The following is a 26,813-nucleotide window of genomic DNA, read 5'->3' on the forward strand; positions in this document are numbered from 1 at the left end:
TTTTTGCCAAATCCTGTAGCAGCTTGCCTACTCAAGAAATCAAGTTAATTGCAAAAGCTCTGACAATCAGCAAGTTTAAGTTCTTATGAGATGGAGCATGTTCCAGGTGTGTCCTTCGCAATGGCATTGTAAAATTTGGGAAATTTGCTCTTAAACAATATCAGACTTTGCCTTATTAAACTACGATTTTTCAGAGAACAAGCTATGTTTATTGCTGATCCATCTCTGCTGTAGAAGACTGATTTTAATGGCTGAAGATCTATTATTTAAAGGCTGATATTCCATTTATATACTGCTGTAATGCTACCAGGTTCCACCGTTTTGACCTTCACTACATCTATTGGTGTCTAATTAATTGCATGGCTGTTTATGCTCAGAAATTTTCATCATTTTAAGCTGTAACAGCAGTGAAAGTCTAATTCTGAGTTTATAAATAAGTTGTCTAGTTATTTGAAGCATTTTCCCATTGCTGCAATGACCCTTGTCCATGTCACTTGAGAGAAAATATAAAACCAACATGTACAGCAGTTGTCCTTCAACTATTTGATAAAATACCTCAATTAAGACTCATTGAAACTCAATTAAAAACTCGGAAGTTTTAAGAGAAAATTGGGTATATTTGAGTTGGGAATATTACATCTACATCGATACTTTCCAATCCTTTCCGATGTATCAAAAGAACCCGGTTTATGATTTCGAAGTCTTGGGTTCTTTCAAGAAGAACCGGGTTCTTCAGGGTTCTTCTCAAAGGTACCCGTTCCAGCACCCGAAACGTGGGGACGGGTTCGAGAACCCTACCCTTGGGTTCGGGAACCCGTGCAACATAGGGCATTACTCAGAAGCAGGCTGAAAACACTTTTTACAGCTTGCTTGGTCCACATAAGTTGTATATGTTACAGGACATGCAACTATTTTTAATAAAACCATAATCAGAGTGTTAGAATAAAAACTATAGTGGTTATATTTAATGTTTAGGAAAATTTGTTTTGTGTCATTTATTATACAGTTACATTGTGGCATAATTATTCCTTGAGTAATGGCTCAAGTCATGAAGTCATTAATTAGGTGTTCAGTGTTAGGGAGTTATCTAACATACTCAATGTACAATGCACATATCCTGCTTCATGAGTATGACAATTTCTCCCTTATTTAAATAACATGTATCTGCCATTGTCTTCATAAAACTCTGACAAAATAGATTCTTGCAAAACCTATAGATCATGCTTAACGGAGACCATTATCATATCATAAGATAATCCTTGTTCCAAAAAAATTCCTGTATTGGTGTCTGAGAGTAGATTCCATAACTATATTGAATACGAAGTGGTAAAATGTTCATCAAGCCTAACCTGTCATCCTTGCCCATAGATGCTACTAAAGCCAAAAGTACTTCAAACCATCTATGCTCCAACTTTTCATAGATGGTTGAAAATAAATTCCTGGCACTCCATTCTAACTTAATACACATTTCAGCGTTCCAGTCGTGCCCTCAAACAATTTTCATTCTCAACATTACAAGTTTGTGTTTAAAACACCCGTGTTTTACACCCTCCCTCTGCATGGCTGAGCTGATAAAAATATCAACATGAAAAAATGTGGTTGGAATGCTAAAAAATATAAATCACTTCTAAGAAGATGCAAAAGAACAATATCCATAGCATCCGTACTGTCCACCAAGTCCAAAATCCTAAATCCATAGGGGCAATTATTGCAAGTCATGGAAAAATAAAAGTCTGCATAATCCGTTCACAAAGCATTGATAGTCCTTTAATGACTACATAGTTAAAAATAGTTAGAACCTTTACTAACTTGGCAGCAATCTTGTCTGGCAAAAGGCATGAAAAAATATAATACAAGTTAAGCAAGAAAGAAAGACAAACAAAATCATGGTTACATAAGATAGGGTCTTGTACCTGCGCCCAATGGGTGGGGGCTTCTTCAGGAGCAGTTGATAGTACAAGTGTATTAGGTGATTTTGCACGCTTTTTTCTTTGATGTACACCATTTACACGAACATCTCCAGATAAAGAGCTGTCTATTGATGATTCTGACTGGGTATCACTAGATGTCGTTGCATTCCCTCCAAATGAAACATCAAACCATAATGCAAAACCATGCAGGGATGCTGCCAACACCAAAACCACATGACTTCAATATGCTTAAAAAACTTTGATGTTCAAGAATAGTCAAATGGCCCCTTCATACATCTCTTGAGTGTGCCCCAACCCTAAAGAAAAAGTTTGGAAACCCAAGCTTGAGCATCACATAGAACATAAAGTAGGAACACTGCTTTAAACTAAATTGACAACCACTAAAATACACTTTCGAGTTCCCTTTGTAAATAAGAATAACCAGAAAATGTACCTTTTATCATTTTACTCGCCGTTACTATCAATTTCAGCTAGTTCAGGGCTGGCATTTTATGTGTTATGTTACTGTTATTGTTACAGCTTTATTTAACTAGAGGAAAGGACAAAACAAACGTGATCACAATTTATCAGCTAAAAACTAGGGAATAAAGACTAGAAAAAAGGAAAAAAAGACAGACAATAAAGATCTAGAAGTGGTATGATATCAGGGGCAGTTCCAAACATAAGCAGGCCACCCGAATACAGATAGGCGGATCAAATATGCAGCTAACATAAAACTGGCAGGTAGACACCATATAGGTGGCCTACCTAATATAGTAATTTCCATGATACAGCCAAGTTGATTTTGCTAAATTGAGATTGTTATGCAAGAATTGAAGCTTTATTTCATTATAATAAATTGAGTTATTACACTTTTATGCTTTGGTTAATTCGGAGTTTTTTTGTCCCTGATACCCCTCTATCAGTGAGGGTACATAGATTTTTTCAAGCAGATCATTCACCACCATTGTAAGCCCAAGGTCACAAGTGAAAACCTTGTTAAAACCCATGTCAGGCGATGTATTAGGCATCCCAGCCTGGTGTCTTGACTTTAAAGTTTGTATCATTATGATTGGTCAACCCATGCCTCGTCACTTGAGAGCTTCACCTTGGTGATCTCATCTATGCAGGGGTGATCACTATGGGAGCCTCGTCTATGCAGGGGTGATCACTGGTGTATGGGCCAGTCCAGCCTGCATCAAGGTTCACCTATGTCATTCCACATGGTTTTGTGTCTATAGAGTCCGTAGGTGACCTTGGCCTTAGTGCATTATTGCTCACTACATCTCTCACAACATAGCAGTCTCATTTGCCAACTTTCACACTCCCAAGGCAATTCATGTTTCATAATGCAAAATGGTCCAGGTGGTCAAAAAGTCAACCTGGGCTCAAATTGTAAAGCATGACTAGAGGATTCCATTACATGTGGAATTTTTGTAATCAAAGCATCTGGTGGCTAGTTACATTTTGGTCAAACTTGGTCAACAATACGGGAAATGTTTCCAGGGGATTTTTAGGCAAAGTATTTGGTAGAATCATGCATGCATTAGGTCAAAATTGATCATCATGATGATATGAAGAAAACCTAGGTGTCAGAATTTTAAGATCAACAGCAGTGGTGGAGATCAGGGACAGGGGAAGTATGACATGGTAGTGAAAGTGATGATGTGGCAATGTCCTAGCATATGAGGAAACAGAGACAGACCTAATACAGATTAGAACATGTTCAGCAAAACCCAGGATTTAGTTTTTCTAGAAGGGCTTAAGCATTGGAGATATACCTAGTGGGTCGCACTCGAATTGCTAAGGGAATATTCAATGCCAAGACAAAGTCAAAAAATAGTCATTGGAGAAAAGTCTACTAGCCATTGTAACCAAATTGGACCGAGAAGTTGTTAGTTTTTTATGGATGTGGTAGCATCAGACATGTGTTTTAGTCTCCAAGGTGGCAAAGAGGCTAAGGAACACAAGGATTCCAAACCCCAAAAAAGATTTCAATAGAAAACACTTAGAAACCTCTCAATTAAATTAATTGATCAATAATTAAAAAATTCCTAAGTCTAACTTAGGAAAATTAATTAATTAATCAGTATTAATTGAGGAAATCAATCTTTCTCTAGACACTTCCAGAAAATTGATTTGATGGAGCTTATGATAATTTAGCCATCGATCATGATTAGATCTTGCTCATTGATGCTCCAGGGAGAGATTATAAGAGCAAGTCAATGAGGTTGGAGATAGACACAATTTACAAGTGGTGAGCAAGGGATCAAATTCCCCAATTCACAATTTTCAATCAGGGTGCAATTTGAACCAAGGAAAGAGCATCAGAGAGAGGAAGTAGTGATTTGGGAAGAGCAGGATTTTGGAGAGATGCCGAGCGATTTTCTAGTGTCGGAGAGACAAGAGAAGGGAGGTTGAATTATCTGTAGAGAAGGACGCTAGAGCTAGGGGGAATAGCCAAAAACCCCAATGCGAGTTGCCAGAAGAGGTTTGATTCAGTTGTAGGAGGCCGGATTAATGTCCGTAAGGCTTGTTCTAAGCAGTAGTGCGCATTTCTAGAGGGAGTGTGAATTCCAAACAGGGGTGCGAGTTGCCTAGTGAGAGGCCAGATCAGTTGCAAAGGAGACAAGGTTGTCTCCAATATATCATACCAGTGTATTGTCGAAGGTTTGCTAGTTGGGCAACCAGTTGTAATAATTTTCTCAAATTTTTGCTTAATAAAATAAACCCTCATCTATTGCACCAGTTTTCCCTATGGGGTTTTTGTAAGGACTATTGTCCAAAAATAACAGTGCCATTTTATTGTGTATGCATTTATTTCCCAACTCCTATTTTATTTCTGCAATGTATTTTAATTGGTGAAGCACTGCAGTGTTGTTTATTCGCTATTTGTCGTTAATAAATTAATAGTGACAAATAAACTACACAAGTTAGGAGAATAATAACCAGTTGTTGCAGTTCAAGTAATTTTCACGTGGTATGCATTGTTGATCAGATTAGAGGCTCAGAGGCAAAAGGAAGAGAGATCGTGCAGTTTCAAAGGGAGATCTGAAGCACTATTCCTAGATTTGGGCAGGCCAACCAAACAATGCGACTAACAGAGTGGTAGAAATCGATTTCCAGTTCAGCATGAAGGAGAAGCGTGATTTCCCTCAGATCTGTAGAAGCTTGATTAGTGAATCGTAGAACAGATCTAGTGCAGTAAATTTACAACAAGGGTATTGTGGTTGCAGAACAAAGGAGGAAGGAAGAAAAAAGCATACCAAGAGGGAATTTCCAAATTTATTCTTTGAGGATTTCCAGTATTCCGGTTGCAAGAAAGGAGACTGTGATTTCTAGTAGCAGAAGGCCACAGCATACTTGCTAGTCCAGACAATGTGAATTTCAAGGTCAACAGTGCATGTGCCAGATCCGAAGAAGGGCATATGAAAGGTAGAGCGAGTTGCCCATAGCAAGAAAAGCATGCAGTGTGAGTTACGAGAAGGACATCGAAGGCAGGTACAGAAGCAGATCTGCGCATTCCAGGGGAGTGTGTGTAGTAGAGATAAGGTTGGGTAAGTTGCAGTAAGGGAAATATTTCTAGCATATAATTCTCCAGTTTATTTGAGTTTCCTAGAGATGGCCACAACAAGACTCAAAGATCAGGACAGACTTGACAGAGCATCAAACTTTGGTGTCTAAAACGCCAACAAGCAATTCCCATTGGATGAGCACAGTCTAAACAAGTTCATGACAGTTGTGGTTGTTGAACCGACAGATCCTATCATGTATAATGAGTACAAGAAGGATATGGCCAAAGCCAAGAATATAATCCTAGACGGAGTTCGGGATCACATTATCCCGCATATTGCAAACAAGAATACAGCAAAGGACATGTGGGATGTCATTGTGAAATTTGTTGAAGAATCTAGGCCAATTAGGTCTAGTGTTATTCATCTTGACTTGATAACAATTTGTGAAGCACTTTTACAATTATCTTAGCTTGATTTTCTTCTTATTATTAGTGTGTGTGTTTCATCAAACTACTACCAAAAACATAAAGACAAGAACACAAATGTTAGCTCTGTTCCAGGGCCAAAACCTCTCTTCTCTTGAGAGGAAAACCCTTTGGTAAGTTTTCACTTATTGAAGCTTCTTTCTTTATCAATGCCAAACCCTACACCTTTGACTAGAAGATCCTCCAAGCACAAGTCAAGTCCTTCTTTTCTCTGCACTACGTTTCCCCGACACTTTGTTCACCTCCTTCCACACATCGTTCCCTAGCACTTTGTCCTTCTTTCGGCACTTCGTTCTTCCTTAGTGTGACAACACTACAACCCTAATTCTTGCACGTGAGAGACGTACCCTAGAGAATTAGGGTTCTTTTTCTTCGATAGAGAGAGAGTCTTCTTCGCTTGCCTTGAGAGGCCTTGTAGGCCTAATTTCTAACCCAAACAATGATGAACATGTGATTGTGACCTTATTGCTGATATAACCGTAGATTGTCTTATCTTTTCTCACACATGTGACTGTATTAACCCTAGAAAACAGTCCTTAGATCTTTGATGGTGACTTCTCCTTCTCTGTTGTCCTTGGAGACTTTTCTTTCGTCCTTTAGCTACCCTTTTCTTCCCTCCTTACTTCGCAAATTTCAGAGATATGAATTCGTTGTCTTTAGAGGAGTGGACAACCTCTATATATAGAGGATTGTCCCTCTTTTAGGTAGACTTGTAGGCCGACTACTTTGAGGCCGACTTGTCTTCCTTTGTTGCGATAGGTGCTTTTAATGGTGCCATTGCTTCTTTTGACGGTGTCTTTGCTAGGGGATGACATGACTTTGCTTGGAGGTTACTTCTTTGACTCTTATACATAATGTATCATACCCTTACAGTCTTTAACATAATTCTTTTGACCTTTTGATTTACCTATAGCACGTTAACATGTGCTAGACCTACTTCAATGAGCAAGAAACTCATTGACATATATTATAAAAATAAGATTTCTTTTCTTGAATAAATACAAATATCAAAAGTACATTTATGAAGACCGAACCTAGTTACATTTCCTTCAACACTCCCTCTTAACTAGGGAGGTATTCATACAACATTACAAGGTGTTTGGCTATGTTTCAATCTTGAAGAATTCACATAAGAGAAATCGGATTTCCAATCCATCTGTTATAGCATCATAATAACCAACATTGTTTCCGAGCACAATGTTGGCAAGACCAATGATTTATAGACACCTTAGTCATTGTCTCTCAAGGTACATACCCACTCGGGTGTTCACTGAGTATGACCTTCTAGGACTATTCTTATCTTGGGTTCCCAGCCCTCAAAGAATATCGATCCTCTTGCCTACTCTTGTCTTGGATGCCTTACACATCCTCAAAGAGTATCGGATGCCAGATTACGCAATCCTCCCATTCTTTCTTCCCAAGCGAAGACAAGAATGTTGTGTCTATCTTGTGTCTACATTTCCATTCATGGCCTTCATCTAGACTTGCAGCCGTTAGCCCTGGTCTAGTGCATGACCCATGAAATGGAAACACACAAATGTCACTCCTTTGTAATCGGGGGTGATCCAAAACTCCCTCTTGATCAAGGACTTGTCAGAGCTCCCTCTTAATTAAGGACTCTTTCATTCATCAGCAACTTCTTCGTCGTGGGTCCTTTAGCTGCTTGATCTCCTTCCTTTCTTTGATGTCATGAAGTCTTTGTTCGAACTTCTTCTAGGTAGTGCACCATCCATCGATCACTTTCCTTCCTTGTTCGTCATGACATTGCTTCCTTCATGGAAAGTGGCTTTCTTGTCATACATCAGGCTTTCTTGTCATCTGGCTACTCCTTTGTCATTTTTCCATGCTTTGGAATACACTTCTCATGGATGCTTCGTTGTACTTGCTTGTTTACATGCTTCGACCTAGTAGCCCATCATGACTTCATCCTGATATTGCTTCAACATTGCTTTTTCTTTTGTTGGATGGCTTCTTCATCACGACATCTTTGTAGAGTAGAATTAGTTATTTGCATCTTTCATATCTCCAAGGCCTTCATAGGTGTCAAGGGTCCTTCCTTCCTTTGTCAGATTTGTCCTGCCTTCTTTCGGGAGATATCTTCAAAGTATTTTTGTCAGATAGTGATTCTCGGTGATCATGGTGTTCTTCACATGCTTGATCTCTTTCTTCATTTGCTTCTCTTTGGATAAATTGGTCAACCACCTTATGCTCCTTGAGAGCACTTCTTCATTGCTTGCTTCCTGGACTAGTCAACATTTCTTCTTGCTTCTTAGTCAGCAATCTTATACTCCTTATGTGAGCATATCCTTTTGTTGACCTTTATTGCATTGTAGTACATGCTTTGAGCATGTCATTGGTGAAAGAGATTCTTTCCTACTTGATCATGTTATAAAACTATTCCCATGACTCAATAATATACAAATGATAACATGACTAAAATTTGATGCATACATACCTCATCTTTATTCTCCTTTGATCATCTTAGCTTCATTTGGTTGTCCTTGGTGTAGCCCTTCTTGCTTCATCTTAGCTTGCCTGCATATCATCCTTTTCTTGAATCCTATGAATAGGATTCCCAACGAGACATCTGCTATGGTTCATGAACCTTCTTTTGAAGATTCCATCATAGGATCTTAAAGACCCTTGCCTTGCAAATGTTTCTTTTCTTTTGATGATGGAGGTCTTCTAAGATTCTTAATCATGATCAATCTTCTTTCATCGTGCATGAGGTCCTATACTAGGTATGCTCCTTCTACATGAATATCTTGAGCTATATCTACCATGCTCCTATATTCTAGAAGATATTTCTAGCCATGCATTTTATTTTCTTTATAAACGCTATTTCTTCATGAGTATCTAGAACTCTATGAACTTCAAGCTTCTAAATTCTAGAAGATGTTTCTAGTCATGCAATTTCATTTTATTCCTACATGCTCCTATCCTACTCAAAACCTTGAAAGAAGACTTTATGTAAAGAGTTTGACTTAGTCATAGTAGAGATCCGGAGGATCTTCCTTCTTTTGCTTCTTTTCTTCTTCTTTCACCTCTTGAGTCATGCAATTTCATTTTATTCCTACATGCTCCTATCCTACTCAAAACCTTGAAAGAAGACTTTAAGTAAAGAGTTTGACTTAGTCATAGTAGAGATCCTGAGGATCTTCCTTCTTTTGCATTTTTTCTTCTTCTTTCACCTTCTTGCTTCATCTTAGCTTGCCTGCATATCATCCTTTTCTTGAATCCTATGAATAGGATTCCCAATGAGACATCTGCTTTGGTTCATGAACCTTCTTTCGAAGATTCCATCATAGGATCTTAAAGACACTTGCCTTGCAAATGTTTTTTTTCTTTTGATGATGGAAGTCTTCCAAGATTCTTAATCATGATCAATCTTCTTTCATCATGCATGAGGTCCTATACTAGGTATGTTCCTTCTACATGAATATCTTGAGCTATATCTACCATGCTCCTATATTCTAGAAGATATTTCTAGCCATGCATTTTATTTTCATTATAAATGTTATTTCTTCATGAGTATCTAGAACTCTATGAACTTCAAGCTTCTAAATTCTAGAAGATGTTTCTATTCATGCAATTTCATTTTATTCCTACATACTCCTATCCTACTCAAAACCTTGAAAGAAGACTTTAGGTAAAGAGTTTGACTTAGTCATAGTAGAGATTCGGAGGATCTTCCTTCTTTTGCTTCTTTTCTTCTTCTTTCACCTCGAGTCATATGAGCTTCCTCCCTTTTTCTTTTGTTGTTGTTGTCCTTCTTAAGCTTAGGACAATTCCTTTTGTAGTGTTATATTCTTGACATCCATAGCATTGGATTTTGGACATGTCTTTGTTGTTTGTTCTTCGTGGACCAAATTTGCCAAAATTTTCCCTTTCTCTTGGCCATGGTAGCAAATGCTTGCTCCTTTGATCCCACATCTTCCTTTGCTTTAAGTCTGGTTTCCTCTGTCTTGCATAGAGACCACATTTCACTGAGTGTGGCTGCTTCCTTCTTGGCATATTTGCTTGATGCGAAGTTGCTCCAATCCTCAGCTAGAGCATTGAGTACTATAGTTGTCATTTCTCTGTCAAACATGACTTCCCCAAGCTCTTGAAGTTGACCCCTCATCTCAGAGATCTTCATAAAGTAGGGAGTTATGTTGACACCTAATCCAAAACGGATGAGGTGAAGCTAGACAGTCATCTAGAAGATGAACTGATCCGTTTTGTATATGTATAAATAATGTGTTAGCTAATGAATAAAATCAATCAGTGTTTTCTCTCGTTCAATGTGGAGTTACCCTGGCCTGACATGGTATCAGAGCACAGGTCCCAAATTGGTTGTAACTCCTGGTCTGTTCTGTCCTGAACGCCTCTGGCCTGACACTGCCCTCTCATGAGACTGCGCCCTCTGTCCTGACATGGAGACTGCGCCCTCTGTCCGTGGAACTGTACGTTGATGTGTTTCTGCTAAAACCTACCTCATTCCATTCAAACAAAATGGTATACGTTGATGCGTTTTCGCTGTTAGGTAAAACCTATCTCACTGTTAGGTAAATGGTATCGCTGGTGTCTGCGTTTGTTATGACTGTGTTGAAATTACGCTGCGTCATTGCTCTTTTGAAGTCTGCGCTGCTTTTTTCATGGAACTGTGGTATCATTTTTTAATGGTGCGGAAGGTTATCGTTTTTTAATGGTGCGGAAGGTGTATTGAATGTTGCATACAGTTCTGAACGGTGGTATTGAAGATTGAAACTGCGTTTTTTATATAGACTGCATTGTATTATATGCACATTTTTAAATGACTGTGGACTGCGTTTTTTGAAGACAAGACATCTCATGACCTCTCATGGTATTCGATACCTTTGTGCTAGCTATTATATGCGCATTTTTATAGACTGCATTGTATTTTTAAATGACTGTGGACTGCGTTTTTTGAAGACTTGAGATGGTGACTGTGTTTTTATTGAAGACTGTAAACTGTGGTATCGAAGACTGTAAACTGTGGTAAGAACAGTGGTATCGTTTTTTGTTATAAAGAACTGCGTTCATTCCAGCAATCCAGCGTTCATTCCAGCAATCCAGTGGTATCGTTTTTTATTATAAAGAACTGCGTTCATTCCAGCAATCCAGCGTTCATTCCAGCAATCCTGCGTTCATTCCAGCAATCCAGCGTTCATTGCCAGACACTTGTGGCAACGAAGAGGTGGTGTGGTACCTGAAATATATCATTTCTTAATTTTTGTAATCTGTGCATCATTTTTGAGATTGCGGGATTTGAAAACTGATATAGTCAAGTCATATGAGCGCCCTCTTTTTTCAAAACAGTGATATATGTTGAGCAGTGATATATATTTGAGCGCCCTCTTTTTCAAAACAGTGATATATGTTGAGCAGTGGTATATGTTGAACAGTGATATATGTTGAGCAGTGATATATATTTGAGCGCCCTCCTTTTTTTTTCTTAAAACATAATATTATGGAAGTAATGGTGATATAAGAAATGCTGATGCTGATGAAATGTTAGAAGAAAAATAAAATGCATAAGGCTATCATATAAGGATTTTTTTTCTCTCTCAACAGAAGTGTTTTTGGCAGAGATATTTTTTTTTCACAGAATGCATTCAATCATTTCAATGGTTGGAATAGTTCTCACTGGCAAGGAGAACTATTCTGAATGGTCTCGGATGGTAAAACACACCCTCATCTACAATGAGCTGTGGAAAGGTGTGTGTGTCGGAGAAGAAGACAGAGACCCTGTGCAGCCCACATCAGACAAAGAACTCGCCATTTGGGAAAACAAGAACAGCAAAGCCTTTGCATTGATCGCAGCATCCGTAAGTGAGGAAGTAAGTCGTCATATTTCATCCTATTCCACTGCCTTTGAAGCTTTACAAAAGCTGAAAGAACTCTATGATACACATTCTGCACTTGAAGTTGTTCAGCTCATGATTAAACTCTTCACTCTTGAACTGAAAAATAATGATCCTCTTACTCTTGCATCTGAAATAAAGTCTATAGTGCATGATATTAAATCCACTAAGGTTGAGCTGGATATCTCTCTTATTGCCTTTCTCAAAGCACTCTATCCTACCTACTCTAACTATCTTGAGTCTTTACAAGCAAATGGAAATCTTAAAGATATAACCTTTGACACCCTTGTGAAAAAGTTTGCTGAAAGAGAGAAAGCCTTTGGAAAGAAAACAGTCCCTGAATCTTCTGAAGAGACTGTTTGCCTTGCTCATAAAGAAAAGCATCCTGCTCAAGATTCTACAAGAGGAAGAGGTGGACGAAGAGGAAGAGGAAGATACTTCAGAGGCAGGGGGGGTAGACATCCTCAAGCAGAAAAGGCAGATCTGCATTGCATTCGCTGCAAACGAAATGGATCACATGATGCTTCTACATGCAAGCTACCATGGGACAAGGTTGAGCAGAGAAGAAATCAGCAGAAAGGTAAAACTGATCACACAGACAAAGGTAAAGCACCTGAATCCGCTCACTATATTGAGGCACAATGTAACATTGGAGTAAATGAAGATTTGTTTAATGCTTCACTTGCTTCTTCGAAAAATGACTGGTTGCTTGATTCAGGAGCAACCTGTCATATGACTTATAGGAGAGATTTCTTTGAAGATTTCACTGACAATGTTGATGGAGCAGTATACTTTGCAGATCAGTCAAAAATCAAGCCATCAGGGCTTGGCACAATCAGGCTTAAACTGCCTGGTCTTCCAGACTTTCTTCTGGATCATGTTCTATATCTCCCACAGCTGAAGAGAAACTTGCTGTCCCTGGTCCACATCCGCCAGCAAGGTCACTCCATTCACATGTTTGATGGCAAGCTTGAGGTAAGAAAGGCATCTGACCACTCACTTGTCATGAGGGGTATAGAAGAAGAAAGACTCCTTAAACTGCAAGGAACCTCTGCTCATGCACAGCATTTCTCATATATTTCTCATCATGAAGAAGGTGCACTTCCATCAAGTTTATTATGGCATGCTAGATTTGGACATTTAAACTATGATAGTCTCCGCTTGTTGAAGAAAAATGGTGTTGCTGGTTTGCCTACAATTCCTAGAAAACATAAACAATGTGATGCTTGCATTCTAGGAAAGCATAGCAAACAGTCTTTTCATGATTCACATTCAAGAGCACATAGGAAGCTTGAACTTATTCATTCAGATTTATGTGGTCCAATGCCTGTTCCTTCTGCAAATGGAAATAAATATATAATGACATTTATTGATGATTACACCAGAATGTGTTGGGTTTATTTTTTGAAGAACAAATCTGATGCTTTTCAAACATTCAAGAATTTTCATAAATGGATTGAAAATGATGCACAATCTCATATTGGGTCTATTCGCACTGATAATGGAAAAGAATATACATCAAATGAATTTGAACACTATCTTCGCCAACATGGGATTAAACATCAAACAACTGTGCCTTATAATCCGCAACAGAATGGTGTAGCTGAAAGAATGAACAGAACAATTTTGAATATGGTACGATCCATGCTTTTCTTCAAAAATGTAAAGACAATGTTTTGGGCTGATGCTGTTCTATGTGCTGCATATATAAAGAATAGATGTCCATCTAGTGCTATAAGAAACAAGACTCCTTATGAATTGTGGTATGGACATGTTCCTTCGGTAAAACATCTCAGGATTTTTGGTTCCACCTGTTATGCTTTAATACCAAAGGTACATAGAAACAAACTTGGTGCTAGAAGTCGTAAGTGTATCTTCCTGGGGTATTCAAACACATCTAAAGCATACCGCCTTTATGATGAAGTAAATAAAAAGTTTGTTTTATCTAGAGATGTCATTTTTCTTGAAGCATCCAAATCAGACAGTGTTGTTGAGCGGCAACTTGATCGCTTGGATAGATTCACAAAACCGAAATCATTCCAAGAGTTTGATAATCAGATTCCACATCTTGAAGGGGGGATTCCTATACTAGATCAACATGTGGAATCTCCTTCTGAAGAACAATCTCCCCTACATGACACTCCAACAACGGATGATGCTTTAAGTGATGTAATTGATAGAATTGGGAGACTTAATCTTGATTCAGTCCCAACTCAATCAACAGAACAGCCTGGACCATCTCAGAAAGGTCCCCCAAAGTGGCTGACAAAGACACTTGAAAGTGTTCATCCTGATGAAATTGGAAAAACAGGAACCAGAAATTCAAACCGACAAGATGGAGGTGATGTAGATAACTCTAATTCACCTGTTGATATGGATGTTACTTATGATTGTGAATTGAACTTGTCTACAGATTTTGAACCAACTTCCTTCAAAGAAGCTGCTTCTCATGATGAATGGAAAGAAGCGATGCAGAAAGAGTATGATGCCCTCATAAAGAATGGCACTTGGAAGCTGGTTGATCCTCCATTTGGAACCAAACCAATTGGCTGCAAGTGGGTCTACAAGAACAAGTACAAAGCTGATGGCTCACTTGACAAGCACAAATCTAGGCTTGTGGCAAAAGGTTTTGCACAAAAGGAAGGGGTCGATTATGAGGAAAATTTTGCTCCCACAGCAAAATGGGCCACCATCCGGACACTCTTTGCACTAGCTGCTCAGAACGGTTGGAAAGTCCATCAAATGGATGTAAAAACTGCATTATTGAATGGAGATCTAAAAGAGAATGTTTTTATGTCCCAGCCTGAAGGATTTGCTGTGAAAGGACATGAACACAAAGTATGCAAACTTGTGAAGTCCTTGTATGGCCTCAAACAAGCACCACGAGCCTGGTATGAAAAACTAACTGAGCATCTTCTGAAACTCAACTTCAAACATTTTGATCTTGATGATGCAACTTTATTTGTCAAGAAAGTTGGCAAAACAGTTGTATATCTTGTGGTATATGTAGATGATCTTTTAATGACAGGGAACAATGAAAGTTATATTGCATCCATAAAGAAAGAATTAGGAAAAATTTTTGAAATGACTGATTTGGGCTATGTTCATTACTATCTTGGCATTGAAGTAACCCAACATCCAAAGTCCATATTTCTTTCTCAAAAGAAATACATTGGAGATTTGTTAAACAGATTTGGCATGACAGAGTGCAATCCCCTTTCTACTCCAATGGAACAAAACTTGAAGCTCACATCTATTGAAGGAAAAGAATTTGAGGATGCAACAAAGTATAGACAGCTTGTAGGAAGTCTCATCTACCTCACTACTACCAGACCAGACATTTCATTTGTTGTTGGAATCCTCTCAAGGTTTATGCAAAAGCCTTGTGAAGGACATTGGTCTGCTGCAAAAAGAGTTCTAAGGTACTTGAAGGGAACTCAAGACCTTGGAATCAAGTATACACAGGTGGACGACTTCAACTTGATTGGATACTCTGATTCAGACTTCGATGGAGACAAAGAAACTGGGGTATCTACTTCAGGATATGTTATGAGTCTTGGATCAGGAGCTGTCTCCTGGAGATCACGCAAACAATCAGTACCAGCAGATTCCACAACAGAAGCAGAATATGTGGCAGCAGCTGAAGCAACGAAAGAAATTGTGTGGCTCAGGAAAATTCTTGAAGATTTGCAGGTAAAACAAATACAATCAACTCCACTCATGATTGATAACACATCTGCAATAAAGTTGGCCAAGAACCCAAAGTTCCATGATCGTACTAAGCACATCAATACTAAATATCATCTGATTCGACATCATGTTGAGGCCAAAACAATCCATCTCCGTCATTGTTCCACAAACGAGCAAATTGCAGACATCTTCACCAAAGCGCTTGGAAGAGAAAAGCTTGAAAGATTTAGAATGATGCTTGGACTCACCAACATCCCTTCAGATTAAGGGGGGGAATGTTGACACCTAATCCGAAACGGATGAGGTGACGCTGGACAGTCATCTAGAAGATGAACTGATCCGTTTTGTATATGTATAAATAATGTGTTAGCTAATGAATAAAATCAATCAGTGTTTTCTCTCGTTCAATGTGGAGTTACCCTGGCCTGACAAGTTATTCCTTCCTTGGATATCTTCATCTTGTACAATTCATTTCTTAGAGATATCACTTCTCCGACTGTGGATACTGAGAATAGCTCTACTAGCTTCTAGAGTCTTTGATGGATTCTATCAGAAACCTTTGAGCTCTAGTCTCATCCTTATTATACTTGGCTAAGGCTTGAGTTTGTTCCTTAGCACGAATAGTAACATTCCCTTTGATGTGTTCTAAGAGTTCATTCTCCTTGAGAAGTAAATCAATCCTCTTCTTCGATGCAAGAAAGTTATTGATACCTACCAATTTGTTGCTTTCCTTGCAAAAAGACATTGATGTATATTTAAAAGGAGACATATACTTACTTGATAGATTTTTAGATGTAGTGGATTTGCTTTCTCCTTGAAGACTTGATGGCTTGCCTTTCTAGAAGTGTAGGTCCCTTCTTGATCTGGCTTGGCTTGGGGTGTAGGTCCCTTTTTTATTTGCTCTTCTTTGTAGGTGCCTTTATGTAAGGCTCTTCTCCTTGTTTTGTAGTCTTCCTTGATGAATGATAGATGGTAGGCCTTCTTTTCCTTGACTAGATTAGACTTGATACTTCAACCTTGTAGATGCCTTTCCCTGATGAGTGTTCCTGAGGTTCCCTTTCCTTGATGTGTCACCTTAGCTCTGAAACCATGTTGAAGAATCTAGGGAAATTAGATGTAGTGTAATTCTTCTAAACTTGATAACAATTTGTGAAGCAATTTTACAATTATCTTAGCTTGATCTTCTTCTTATTATTAGTGTGTGTGTTTCATCAAACGACTACCAAAAACATAAAGACAAGAACACAAATGTTGGCTCTCTGCCAGGGCCAAAACCTCTCTTCTCTTGAGAGGAGAGGAAAACCCTTTGGTAAGTTTTCTCTTAATGAAGCTTCTTTCTTTATCAATGCCAAACCCTAGACCCTTGACTAGAAGATCCTCAAAGCACAAGTCAAGTCCTTCTTTTCTCTGTACTATGTTTCCCCGGCAATTTGTTCACCTCCTTCTGGCACTTTGTTCCCTAGCACTTCATCCTTCTTCTGGCACTTCGTTCTTCCTTAGTGTGACAGCGCTACAACCCTAATTCTTGCACGTGGGAGAGGTACCCTAGAGAATTAGGGTCCTTTTTCCTTCGATACAGAAAGAGACTTCTCCGCTTGATTTGATAGGCCTTGCAAGCCTAATTTCTAACCCAAACATTGATGAACATGTGATTGTGACCTTACTACTGATATAGTCGCAGACTGTCCTTACTCCAACCTTTTCTCGCATGTGTGATTGTATTAACCCTAGAAAACTGTCCTTAAATCTTTGATGGTGACTTCTCCGTCTTTGATGTCCTTGGAGACCTTTCTTTTGTCCTTTAGCTACCCCTTTCTTGCATCCTTACTTCGCAGAGTTCAGAGATATGAATTCGTTGTCCTTAGAGGAGTGGACAGCCTTTATATATAGAGGATTGTCCCTCCTTTAGGCCTTTAGGACGACTCGTAAGTCGACTTACTGCTTTGAGGCCAACTTGTCTTCCTCTGTTGCGATAGGTGCTTTTAATGGTGCCATTGCTTCTTTTGATGGTGTCTTTGCTAGGGGATGACTTGACTTTGCTTGGAGGTTACTTCTTTGACTCTTATACATAATGTAACATACCCTTAAGGTCTTTAACATAATTCTTTTGACCTTTTGATTTACCTATAGCACTTTAGCATGTGCTAGACCTACTTTAATGAGCAAGAAACTCATTGACATATATTATAAAAATAATATTTCTTTTCTTGAATAAATACAAATATCAAAAGTACATTTATGAAGAACGAACCTAGTTATATTTCCTTCAACAAAGTTGTACCGATCCATCTCAGAAACGGAAAATGGTTCTCAAGGAGAAGATAAGAACGACCAAGATGCAAAAGGGTGAGGCATAACTTCCTATCTCCCAAGGATTCAAGAAGCCAAAGATGAACTTGCAACTATTGGAGAAAAACCAGCTGATAGTGAACTAGTGCGAACAACTCTAAACGGGTTAACCAAGGAATTGCAAACTTTCGTTCAAGGAATCATTGGATGAGATAAGCTACCAGATTGGGAACGCATGTGGAGTGAATTCCCGCACGAGGAGATAAGGCTCAATCTCGCAAATGGTGCTACCAATAGCAGTAGCTAGGAACTGGAAGCAAAGAATGAAGAATAAAACACATCCCTTGTAGGAGAGGAAAAGGCAAAGAAGGGTCTCAGTCATGGACAAAACTCAAAAGGAGGATAGAAAAAGAAAAAGAACCTTTCTAAAGTCAAGTGCTTCGGATGTGGTGAGTTTGTTCACTATGTCACCCAGTGTCCAAACAGAATGAACGACAAGAAGGGGCAATAGACAGTGGTTTCAATAGAGATCAATGAGTTGACCTCTACATTGGAGGAATTTGCGTTAATAACACTGATACCTCCAGATGGAGGAGGAGCATGATGCTTCAGAATACAGTATGGGTAGGGTCCATGAGGAGCAACAAGAAATAACACTGATACCTCCAGATGGAGGAGGAGCATGATGCTTCAGAATACAGTATGGGTAGGGTCCATGAGGAGCAACAAGAAATCTAGATCAGATCCAGTTATTGTTCGCATGGATCAACACCTTTACTATAGGGGTCCACAGTAGTAAAGTAGCAGGAGGGTCGAGGTGTCAACAAGGCACAGTGAGATCTTGAGGGACAATGCAGAGCTAGTTGCAGTCTAAGTCACCACGTTCGTGTTTGTGTTCGTGTTTGATTTCGGCGACCTTGAAATTCGAATAAAGTTTGACACCTAAAATTTTGCCGATAAAGTTCGACATAAAATTCGACATATAGAAATTTGAAAAAAAAATGTATATATATATATATATATATATATATATATATATATATATATATATATATATATATATGTATACATATATATATGTATATATATATATATATATATATATATATATATATAGATATATATATTAAAAATCAATTGAAAGTCAAATTTCAAAGTCCATAATGCACATTGCAAACACATCGGATTAATTATTATTATTAGGGTTTATTAATGAAGGTTATGCAGATCTTGCAACCCTCAAAGTGTCTTGCAACCAAAGTCCAAGTTTGGCATATCTACGCAACCTCCAATGATAAAGGAACATGTGGGTTCTCTAAAACATGGCTTCGAAATGCTTTGTCACATATTGGAGCGAATCTTCAGTCAACATCGCGTGCCTGGTTGGTTTGCCACTTTGCCAGTCGTTTAAGTTAATGAGGCCAAGAATTGAGGTTCCTTTGTTCAAGTTATTTCAGTCGAATCCTACCTATCTACTCTCAGTTTGGGTGTTTTGGTTGTTTCCCTAATTCAAGATCTAGAGAGACTGTTAGATCTCTCGTAGTCTTTGCTCAGAATAGGGTCCGAATATGGCATGTATGAAAATTGTTTTGTATTGTATTTCTATAAAAACCAAACTCTAGATCAAAGATAGGTTAGTAGCAAGGATACTAGGTTTTATTTTGTTTCAGATTTGTGTCTCTGCTCAGTAGTGCAACCACTAGGTCAAACTCTTTTATACCACCATTCCTATTTAAGTTGTGGATTCATCAATATAAGATTGTTGATGCTCAGATTTTATCTACGGATTACTATTTTAATGTGATTTAGTTTCTCTTCAAGAGGCAACGCAGCTGGTTGGCTTGGGGCCACCAACCTAGCACATTACCCCTTTCATTTTTGTGTGGTTTAATGCATGTTTGTTGCATGGTTTGAACATAGTAGAAATATTCTGTTTCAGTAAATCTATTTAACCAGTGAACAAATTCTGTAGATGTTTGTTAATATGTGCATTCTCTATGCATAAGTAGCTTTGCTTTGGTCAAAATCAATAATTTGATGGATGCCTGATAATATTTGGTTTGGATCTGGTATATCTACAAGCTATTGTTTCGTATGTTATATAGGGTTTCATGCACTAGCTCAACCTCCGTTCCTTTTATGATCTAACTTGAAGAGCATTGGTTTTGTGAGCATATTGTCTATGTGATCGCCTGCAAAGTTTATATCTCGAGTATTTCTATTTTTGTATATCTATATTTATAAAAAGTAACTTTGTTTTGTATATATATTGACTAACACAATTATAATTAAAAATGTTTTATTCATGAATACTTACTAGTTTTGCAGTGAGTCAAGGTTGGGCGTCTTCCTTGAGCGATTGCACAGTTAACACCTCGGGCGGCTTTACCCACCGAAAAACCTAACCCAAAATTTATTTTATTTTTTTACAAATTTAATTTTTTTTAACAGAACCTAATCAATTTTTTTTGCCGAATTTAATTTTTTTTAGTTCGGATTCGCCATTTTCTTTGGGTTTGAATTCATCATTAAGTTCAAGTTCAAATTCACCATTTTGTTCAGCGTACATAATAAAAAAAATTCGAATCAGTTTGAGGTTCCATGAATTTCGAATCCCAAGGATAAAATTCGTCGAACTCAGTGACTTAGGTTGCAGTCAAACACTTGAGAGATAGTTGCATGGCCAATTGGGCACAGTCAAGTGCTCAGTAGACAATGCAGAGCTAGTTGCAGTCAGGGACACAAGGTATAATTGCAAAGCCAGTTCCAGGGGCACATTAAATCAAGATGAGTTTGAGACTCAAAAGAAGTCTAACTTTAGAGAGAGAGGCCCTATGGAAGCTTGATCTTCAAGTTCTGAGCAAGTCAGTACACAATTGCAGTGGTAGCAGTAGTGCAGGGGCACCAACAGTGTGGGATCAGAGATTGATTCAGGTCAGTGTTTTTAAACCCAGCCAGCTCGGAACCAACTTGCTTGAGTTGGTCCAGGTCGGTCAAAAAAAATTTGACATGGTCGTTGAACCGGTTCAGCCGGCTGGGTTAATACCGAGCCAGCCGAGTTGTTACACAACTCGGTCGGCTCGACCAAATCTGTATCAACCTGGCTAGGTTACGGACAGTGACTAGTGAACCCCAAAATACCGCTTTATTTTTTTTTTGGAAGTGTCGGGCAATCCCTGGGCTTCCTTGTCTCATGGGTTTCTGTGTCTGACTCTGATCCCTAGTATTGATATGCTATTCATGGTAATGTTAAATTCTTAAACTAAAAGTGACATTCTCCTTAATCCTCATTTTCATCTTCACTTTTACTTGAATTTTTAACATTACCATGAAATGACTCAAGATGTTTGAGAGTGGTTCCGGCCTCATTGGATTTCATATGGAGAAAGTAGAATTTTAGATTTCATTCAAAATCCAGCAAACTTATCAACTTTTTAGGATTTCAGGATTGGGGGATTGCAATGTTTCCATTGAATTTTGTCATGTATTAGGGTATGGAACTCGTATTTAATCAAGAGCACCAATCCCTCTATGTACCTTGATGTTAGTGACACTGGGTCCGGGATTCGCTCCCAAACTAGGAGCTTCTGAAAATGTCGCTCCCACTCCCGTTTTCGCTCCCACTCCCCGCTTTCAATCCCGCTCCCAAGTAACACTGAGCTAGATGATTTTGGCAACTCTAGCAGTAGCCAGTAGTACTAGTCACAAACTTTTGTTGTAGAGGCCATTTCTAGCATCCTTGGTTATGTGTTTTTGTTTTGATCTCTATATCATCATCATGTATGTATTGGACAATGCACTGGGTGCCATTTTGATATAATGGATATATTCATGAGCCTACTTTGATCATATGTTGTCTTCTATCTATATTCTAAAGTTGTGTGTTTGGAAACATGAATGAAAATCTTTAAAATTGTGTTTTTATAAAAAATAATTATTTAAGGTATCTTTTACAACGACCAAGCCATTGAAATCGAGCCGCCCGCGTCGATACCGAGTCAGAGTCGAAGTCGGAGTCAACCCTTGGCCGAGTCGGAGTCGAAGTTGGAGTTTTAAAACATTGATTCAGGTACAGTTGGTGCCAGATGAATCATATTATGCACAATAGCATGATGGATAGTGTTTTCCAAATTGACTTCTTCACATTGATTTCCAATGACAGGGAGTCAGATCAGTTTGAAGATGTGAAGAAAGGAGGACCGAGGTATAACAGATGTCAAACATCAGCAACATATGACATTCCAACTACAGATTCTTAATCAGGAGAGATGAGTAGTGGAGTATAGTGAAGAACACCTTCCTCGTTAAGGAGTGTTAATTTTTTATGCATGTGGTAATCTAACTTAGGAAAATCGATTAATTAATGGGTATTAATTCAGAAAATTGATTTTGCTCTAGATACTTCCAGAAAAGTTATTGACAAAGTCTAAGATGATTTGATCCATCGATCATGATTAGATCTTGGTCGTTGATGCTCCAGCAATAGATTATAAGAGAAAGTCGATGGCGTTGGAGATAGACACATTTTACAGTTGGTGAGCAAGGCAGATCAAATTCCCCAGTTCACAGTATTCAGTAATGGCACAGTTCAAGCCAAGGGAAGTGCATCAAAGAGAGGAAGCAGCAAAGATTTGGGAAGAGCAGGATTCTCGAGAGATTCCCAGTATTTTCCAGTTTTGGAGAGATAGGAGAAGGGAAATCGAAATACCTACAGAGAGGGCTACTACAACTAGTGCGAATCGCCAGAAACCCCGGTGTGAGTTGTTGAAAGACATTCGAGTCAGTTGTCGAAAGTCAGCTCAATGTCTAGAAGGCCGAACAAATTTATTCTAGAGGTAGAGGGAAGCCGGACGTCTCAGTTAGAGGCAGTTTCGGGGCTGTGCAAAATTGTTCTGAACAACAATGTGCATTTTTGGAGGTAATGTGAATTCCAAACATGGGTGCGAGTTGCCCACTAAGAGGCCAGATTAGTCGCAGAGTAGACAAGGTTGTCTCCATTATGTTTTTCCAATGTATTGCCGGATGTTTTCCAATTGGGCAAACAATTGCAATAACTTTCTCAAATTGTTCCATAATAAAATAAACCCTCATCCACTGCACCGATTATCCCTTTGGGGTTTTTCCAAGGACTATTGTCCAAAAATAATGGTGTCACTTTATTGTGTGTGAGCATTTATTTCTCAGTTTCTATTTTATTTCTACAGTGTATTTTAATAAGTGAAGAATTGTAGTGTGGTTTATTCACTATTTATCGTTAATAAATTAATAGTGACAAATTAACTACATAGGTTAGGAAAATAATACTCAATTGTTGCAGTTCGAGGAATTTTCACAGAAGTTAGAACATGGAACTATTAACTAGTTGTTACAACTATTTTTTTGAAGGAATGAAATCATTTTCTTTTGGTCAATTCACACTTTTATGTGGACAAATCAACTCACCCATGCACCAAAAATGTTAGACGTTGGGGGGAATCATGATGCTACTTCATTTTTTGACCACTGAAGACCATTTTTCAAGGTAAACCGAGAATTATTTTGGGTTGTGTGGACAAATTCGACCTCCCTTGGGAAATTCATGATATTCTGTAATATTTAAAGAATAAAAAAATTGCTAAATCCCGGATTGTGGAAGACTCGCAATATTTTAATAACGAGAACTCAACTAGCCGTTAACTAGTTGTTGGAATTTTTTCTAGAAAAGGATAGACTCTCCTTCGTTATAGTCATTGTTGATCATTTGAGACAAGTGTTATTATAGATAAAGAGCTCATTTTTTGCAAACTCTTGTAATTCTTTACAATTGTGGGATGGTTCTAGTCTTTGTTCCTTTTCTTGTTATGGTTATGGTTATTGAGCATAATTTATAAATAAAAAATAAAAATAAAAATAAAAAAAATTATGCATATAAATCTATCCAAAGACATAATATCTGGCATTGAAGAGCTAATATGCTACATGGACACAAGTGACAAGGGTTTCTTCTACTTGTTTGATCTTGCTTGCAGTTGAATCGATCCAAAGGTTTTGGATTTGTTGGACACCTAATCCGCTAAGGTTAAGGTGTGGGAGTTGAACAATCTTAGGTTGTCAAGGAGACCTTGGAAGATGAATCCAAGAGTCACACCAATGTATCATAAATGTATATCATGTGAATAATATATGCATTCAATGCTTATCTCTCATACTCGGTCTTCGCCATGGTTGTGTCTAACATGGTATCAGAGTTGCAGGTGTATTCTTGCCATGCTCAGCTGTGAGCCACTTGTTTTGTGGCCTTTCCATGCGTATCAATTCCGCCCTTGCCCATTGAAATTGTTGTCATACCTTGTTTTCTCAACAAAATTGCTACCACGACCATTTCTATTTTGGATTCTACCTTGAAGAGCGATTTGTGGTATTTGTTGTTTTTCTCTGATGAATGTTGAATAATTTGCGTTTAGGAATATTCTACACAGAGAAACGCTCTTCCCAAGTAGAACTTGCAAGTTTATAACTTTAGAGATCCAATGTTCTTCATATGAAAATAAACAAGAATTTCCTCCAGAGTAAAGGAATGAATACTCTGGCAAAATGCATTCCCAAACAGAAGTGATCATCGCAAAGTTGCATTCTAGAATATCTAAGAATCAACCATTACAATTTTGCAATGTTGTGCTAAATGCTCTGCAGCCTTTTCGTCATATAACATATCAATCAATTCAAATTTATGTAATTACTTCGAAGTGACTTCTCTTGCTGCTCTGCTAGCTTTTCTTCTTCTTCTCTTTGATAGTCTAGTAAAATATTGAGGTCTGTGCATTACAGTTCAGTTTGTGGGGTTTCTGAAGATTAGAAATAGCTTGGACGTTGGAGGCTGTCAAGCCAGGAGGTAACTCCTCAAATGAGATTATTATTATTCATTTAGGTTGTTCACTATTATATACATGACGGAATGATTGTTGAGTTTCATCTCCCGATGACTCTCCATTTTCTCTATTATTTATTTACACTATTTACAGTTGTTCACCCAATCCCTATGATTAGGTGTCAACATTCCCCCCCTTAATCTGAAGGGATGTTAGTGAGTCCAAGCATCATTCTGAATCTTTCAAGCTTTTCTCTTCCAAGCGCTTTGGTGAAGATGTGTGCAATCTTCTCAAGTAGAGTATCCAATCAAGCTAAAGTCGCCCACCTATGTATACTTGAGTCCAAAGTCTTGAGTTCCCTTCAAGTACTTTAGAACTCTTTTTGCAGCACACTAATGTCCCCCACAAGGCTTTTGCATAAACCTAGAGAGGATTCTAACAGCAAACAAAATGTCTGGTTTGGTAGTAGTTAGGTAGTTGAGACTTCCTACAAACTGTCTATACTTTGTTGCATCCTCAAATTCTTTTCTTTCAATAGATGTGAGCTTTAAGTTTTGTTCCATTGGAGTAGTCAAAGGATTGCATTCAACCATGCCAAACCTGTTCAACAGATCTCCAATGTACTTCTTTTGAGAAAGGAATATGGACTTCGAATGTTGAGTTACTTCAATACCAAGATAGTAATGAACATAGCCCAAATCAGTGATTTCAAAACCTTTCCTCAATTCTGTCTTTATGGATGCAATGTAGCTCTCATTGTTCCCTGTCATCAAAAGATCATCTACATATACAACAAGATATACAATTGTTTTGCCAACTTTCTTGACAAACAAAGTTGCATCATCAAGATCATAATATTTGAAATTGAGTTTCAAAAGATGCTCAGTTAGATTTTCATACCAGGCTCGCGGTGCTTCTTTGAAGCCATACAAGGATTTCACAAGTTTTCATACTTTATGTTCATGTCCTTTCACAGCAAATCCTTCACATTGGGACATAAAAACATTCTCTTTTAGATCTCCATTCAAGAAAGCAATTTTTACATCCATTTGATGGACTTTCCAACCGTTCTGAGTTGCAAAGGCAAAGAGTGTCCGGATGGTATCCCATTTCGTTGTGGGGGAAAAAATTTCCTCATAATCGACCCCTTCCTTCTCTGCAAAACCTTTTTCCACAAGCCTCGCCTTGTGCTTGTCAATTGAGCCATCAGCTTTATACTTGTTCTTGTAGACCCACTTGCAGCCAACTGGTTTGGTTCCCAATGGAAGATCAACCAGCTTCCAAGTGCCATTCTTTATCAAGGCATCATACTCCTTTCGCATCACTTCTTTCCATTCATCATGAGAAGCAACTTCTTTGAAGGAAGTTGGTTTAAAATCTGTAGACAAATTCAATTCACAATCATAAGAAACATCCATATCAACAGGTGAATCAGAGTCATCTACATCACCTCCATTTTGTCGAGTTGAATTTCTAGTTCATGTCTTTCCAACCTCATCACGATGAACACTTTAAATTGACTTTGTTAGCCACTTTGGGGGACCTTTCTGAGATGGTGCAGACTGCTCAATTGATTGAGTTGGGATTGAATCAAGATTGAGTCTCCCAATTCTATCAATCACATCACTCAAAGTATCATCTGTTGTTGGAGTTTCATGCAGGGGAGAGAGTGCTTCAGAAGAAGATTCCACAGGTTGATCTAGTATAGGAATCCCCCCTTCAAGATGTGGAATCTGATTATCAAATTCTTGAAATGATTTTGCATTTGCGAATCTATCCAAGAGATAAAGTTGTCGCTCAATAACATTGTCAGCGTTGCATGATTCAAGAAAGATTACATCTCTAGATACAACAAAATTTTTATTGACTTCATCATAGAGACAGTATGCTTTGGTGGTGTTTGAATGCCCCAAGAAGATACACTTACGACTCCTTGCACCAAGTTTGTTTCTATGTACCTTTGGTATCAAAGTATAACATGTGGAACCAAAAACCCTGAGATGCTTTACCGAAGGAATGTGGCCATACCAAATTTCATAAGGAGTCTTGTTTCTAATAGCATTAGATGGACATCTATTCTTTACATATACAGCACATAGAACTGCATCAGCCCAAAACATCAATTTTACATTCTTGAAAAACATCATGGAGCGCACCATATTTAAGATTGTCCTATTCATTCTTTCAGTTACTACATTATGTTGGGGAT

The 26,813-nt window shown here is 38.2% G+C and overlaps 1 protein-coding gene across 7 annotated transcripts in view; it reads right to left on the reverse strand.

The window, feature by feature from the left end:
- Nucleotides 1-26,813, reverse strand: part of PRMT6 (protein arginine methyltransferase 6) — a 346,269-nt gene that overhangs the window by 67,309 nt on the left and 252,147 nt on the right. For all 7 annotated transcript variants that reach the window (XM_089396593.1, XM_089396598.1, XM_089396597.1 and 4 more), the window contains exon 11: nucleotides 1,914-2,125. In XM_089396593.1, coding sequence (XP_089252719.1) covers nucleotides 1,914-2,125 — 212 coding nt within the window. The remainder of the gene's footprint in view (nucleotides 1-1,913; nucleotides 2,126-26,813) is intronic.

The sequence above is a fragment of the Pinus tabuliformis genome, chromosome 1_2, assembly GCF_031772625.1.
Source record: "Pinus tabuliformis cultivar Carrire ecotype Pingquan chromosome 1_2, CPIR1, whole genome shotgun sequence".
Lineage (NCBI taxonomy): Eukaryota > Viridiplantae > Streptophyta > Pinopsida > Pinales > Pinaceae > Pinus > Pinus tabuliformis.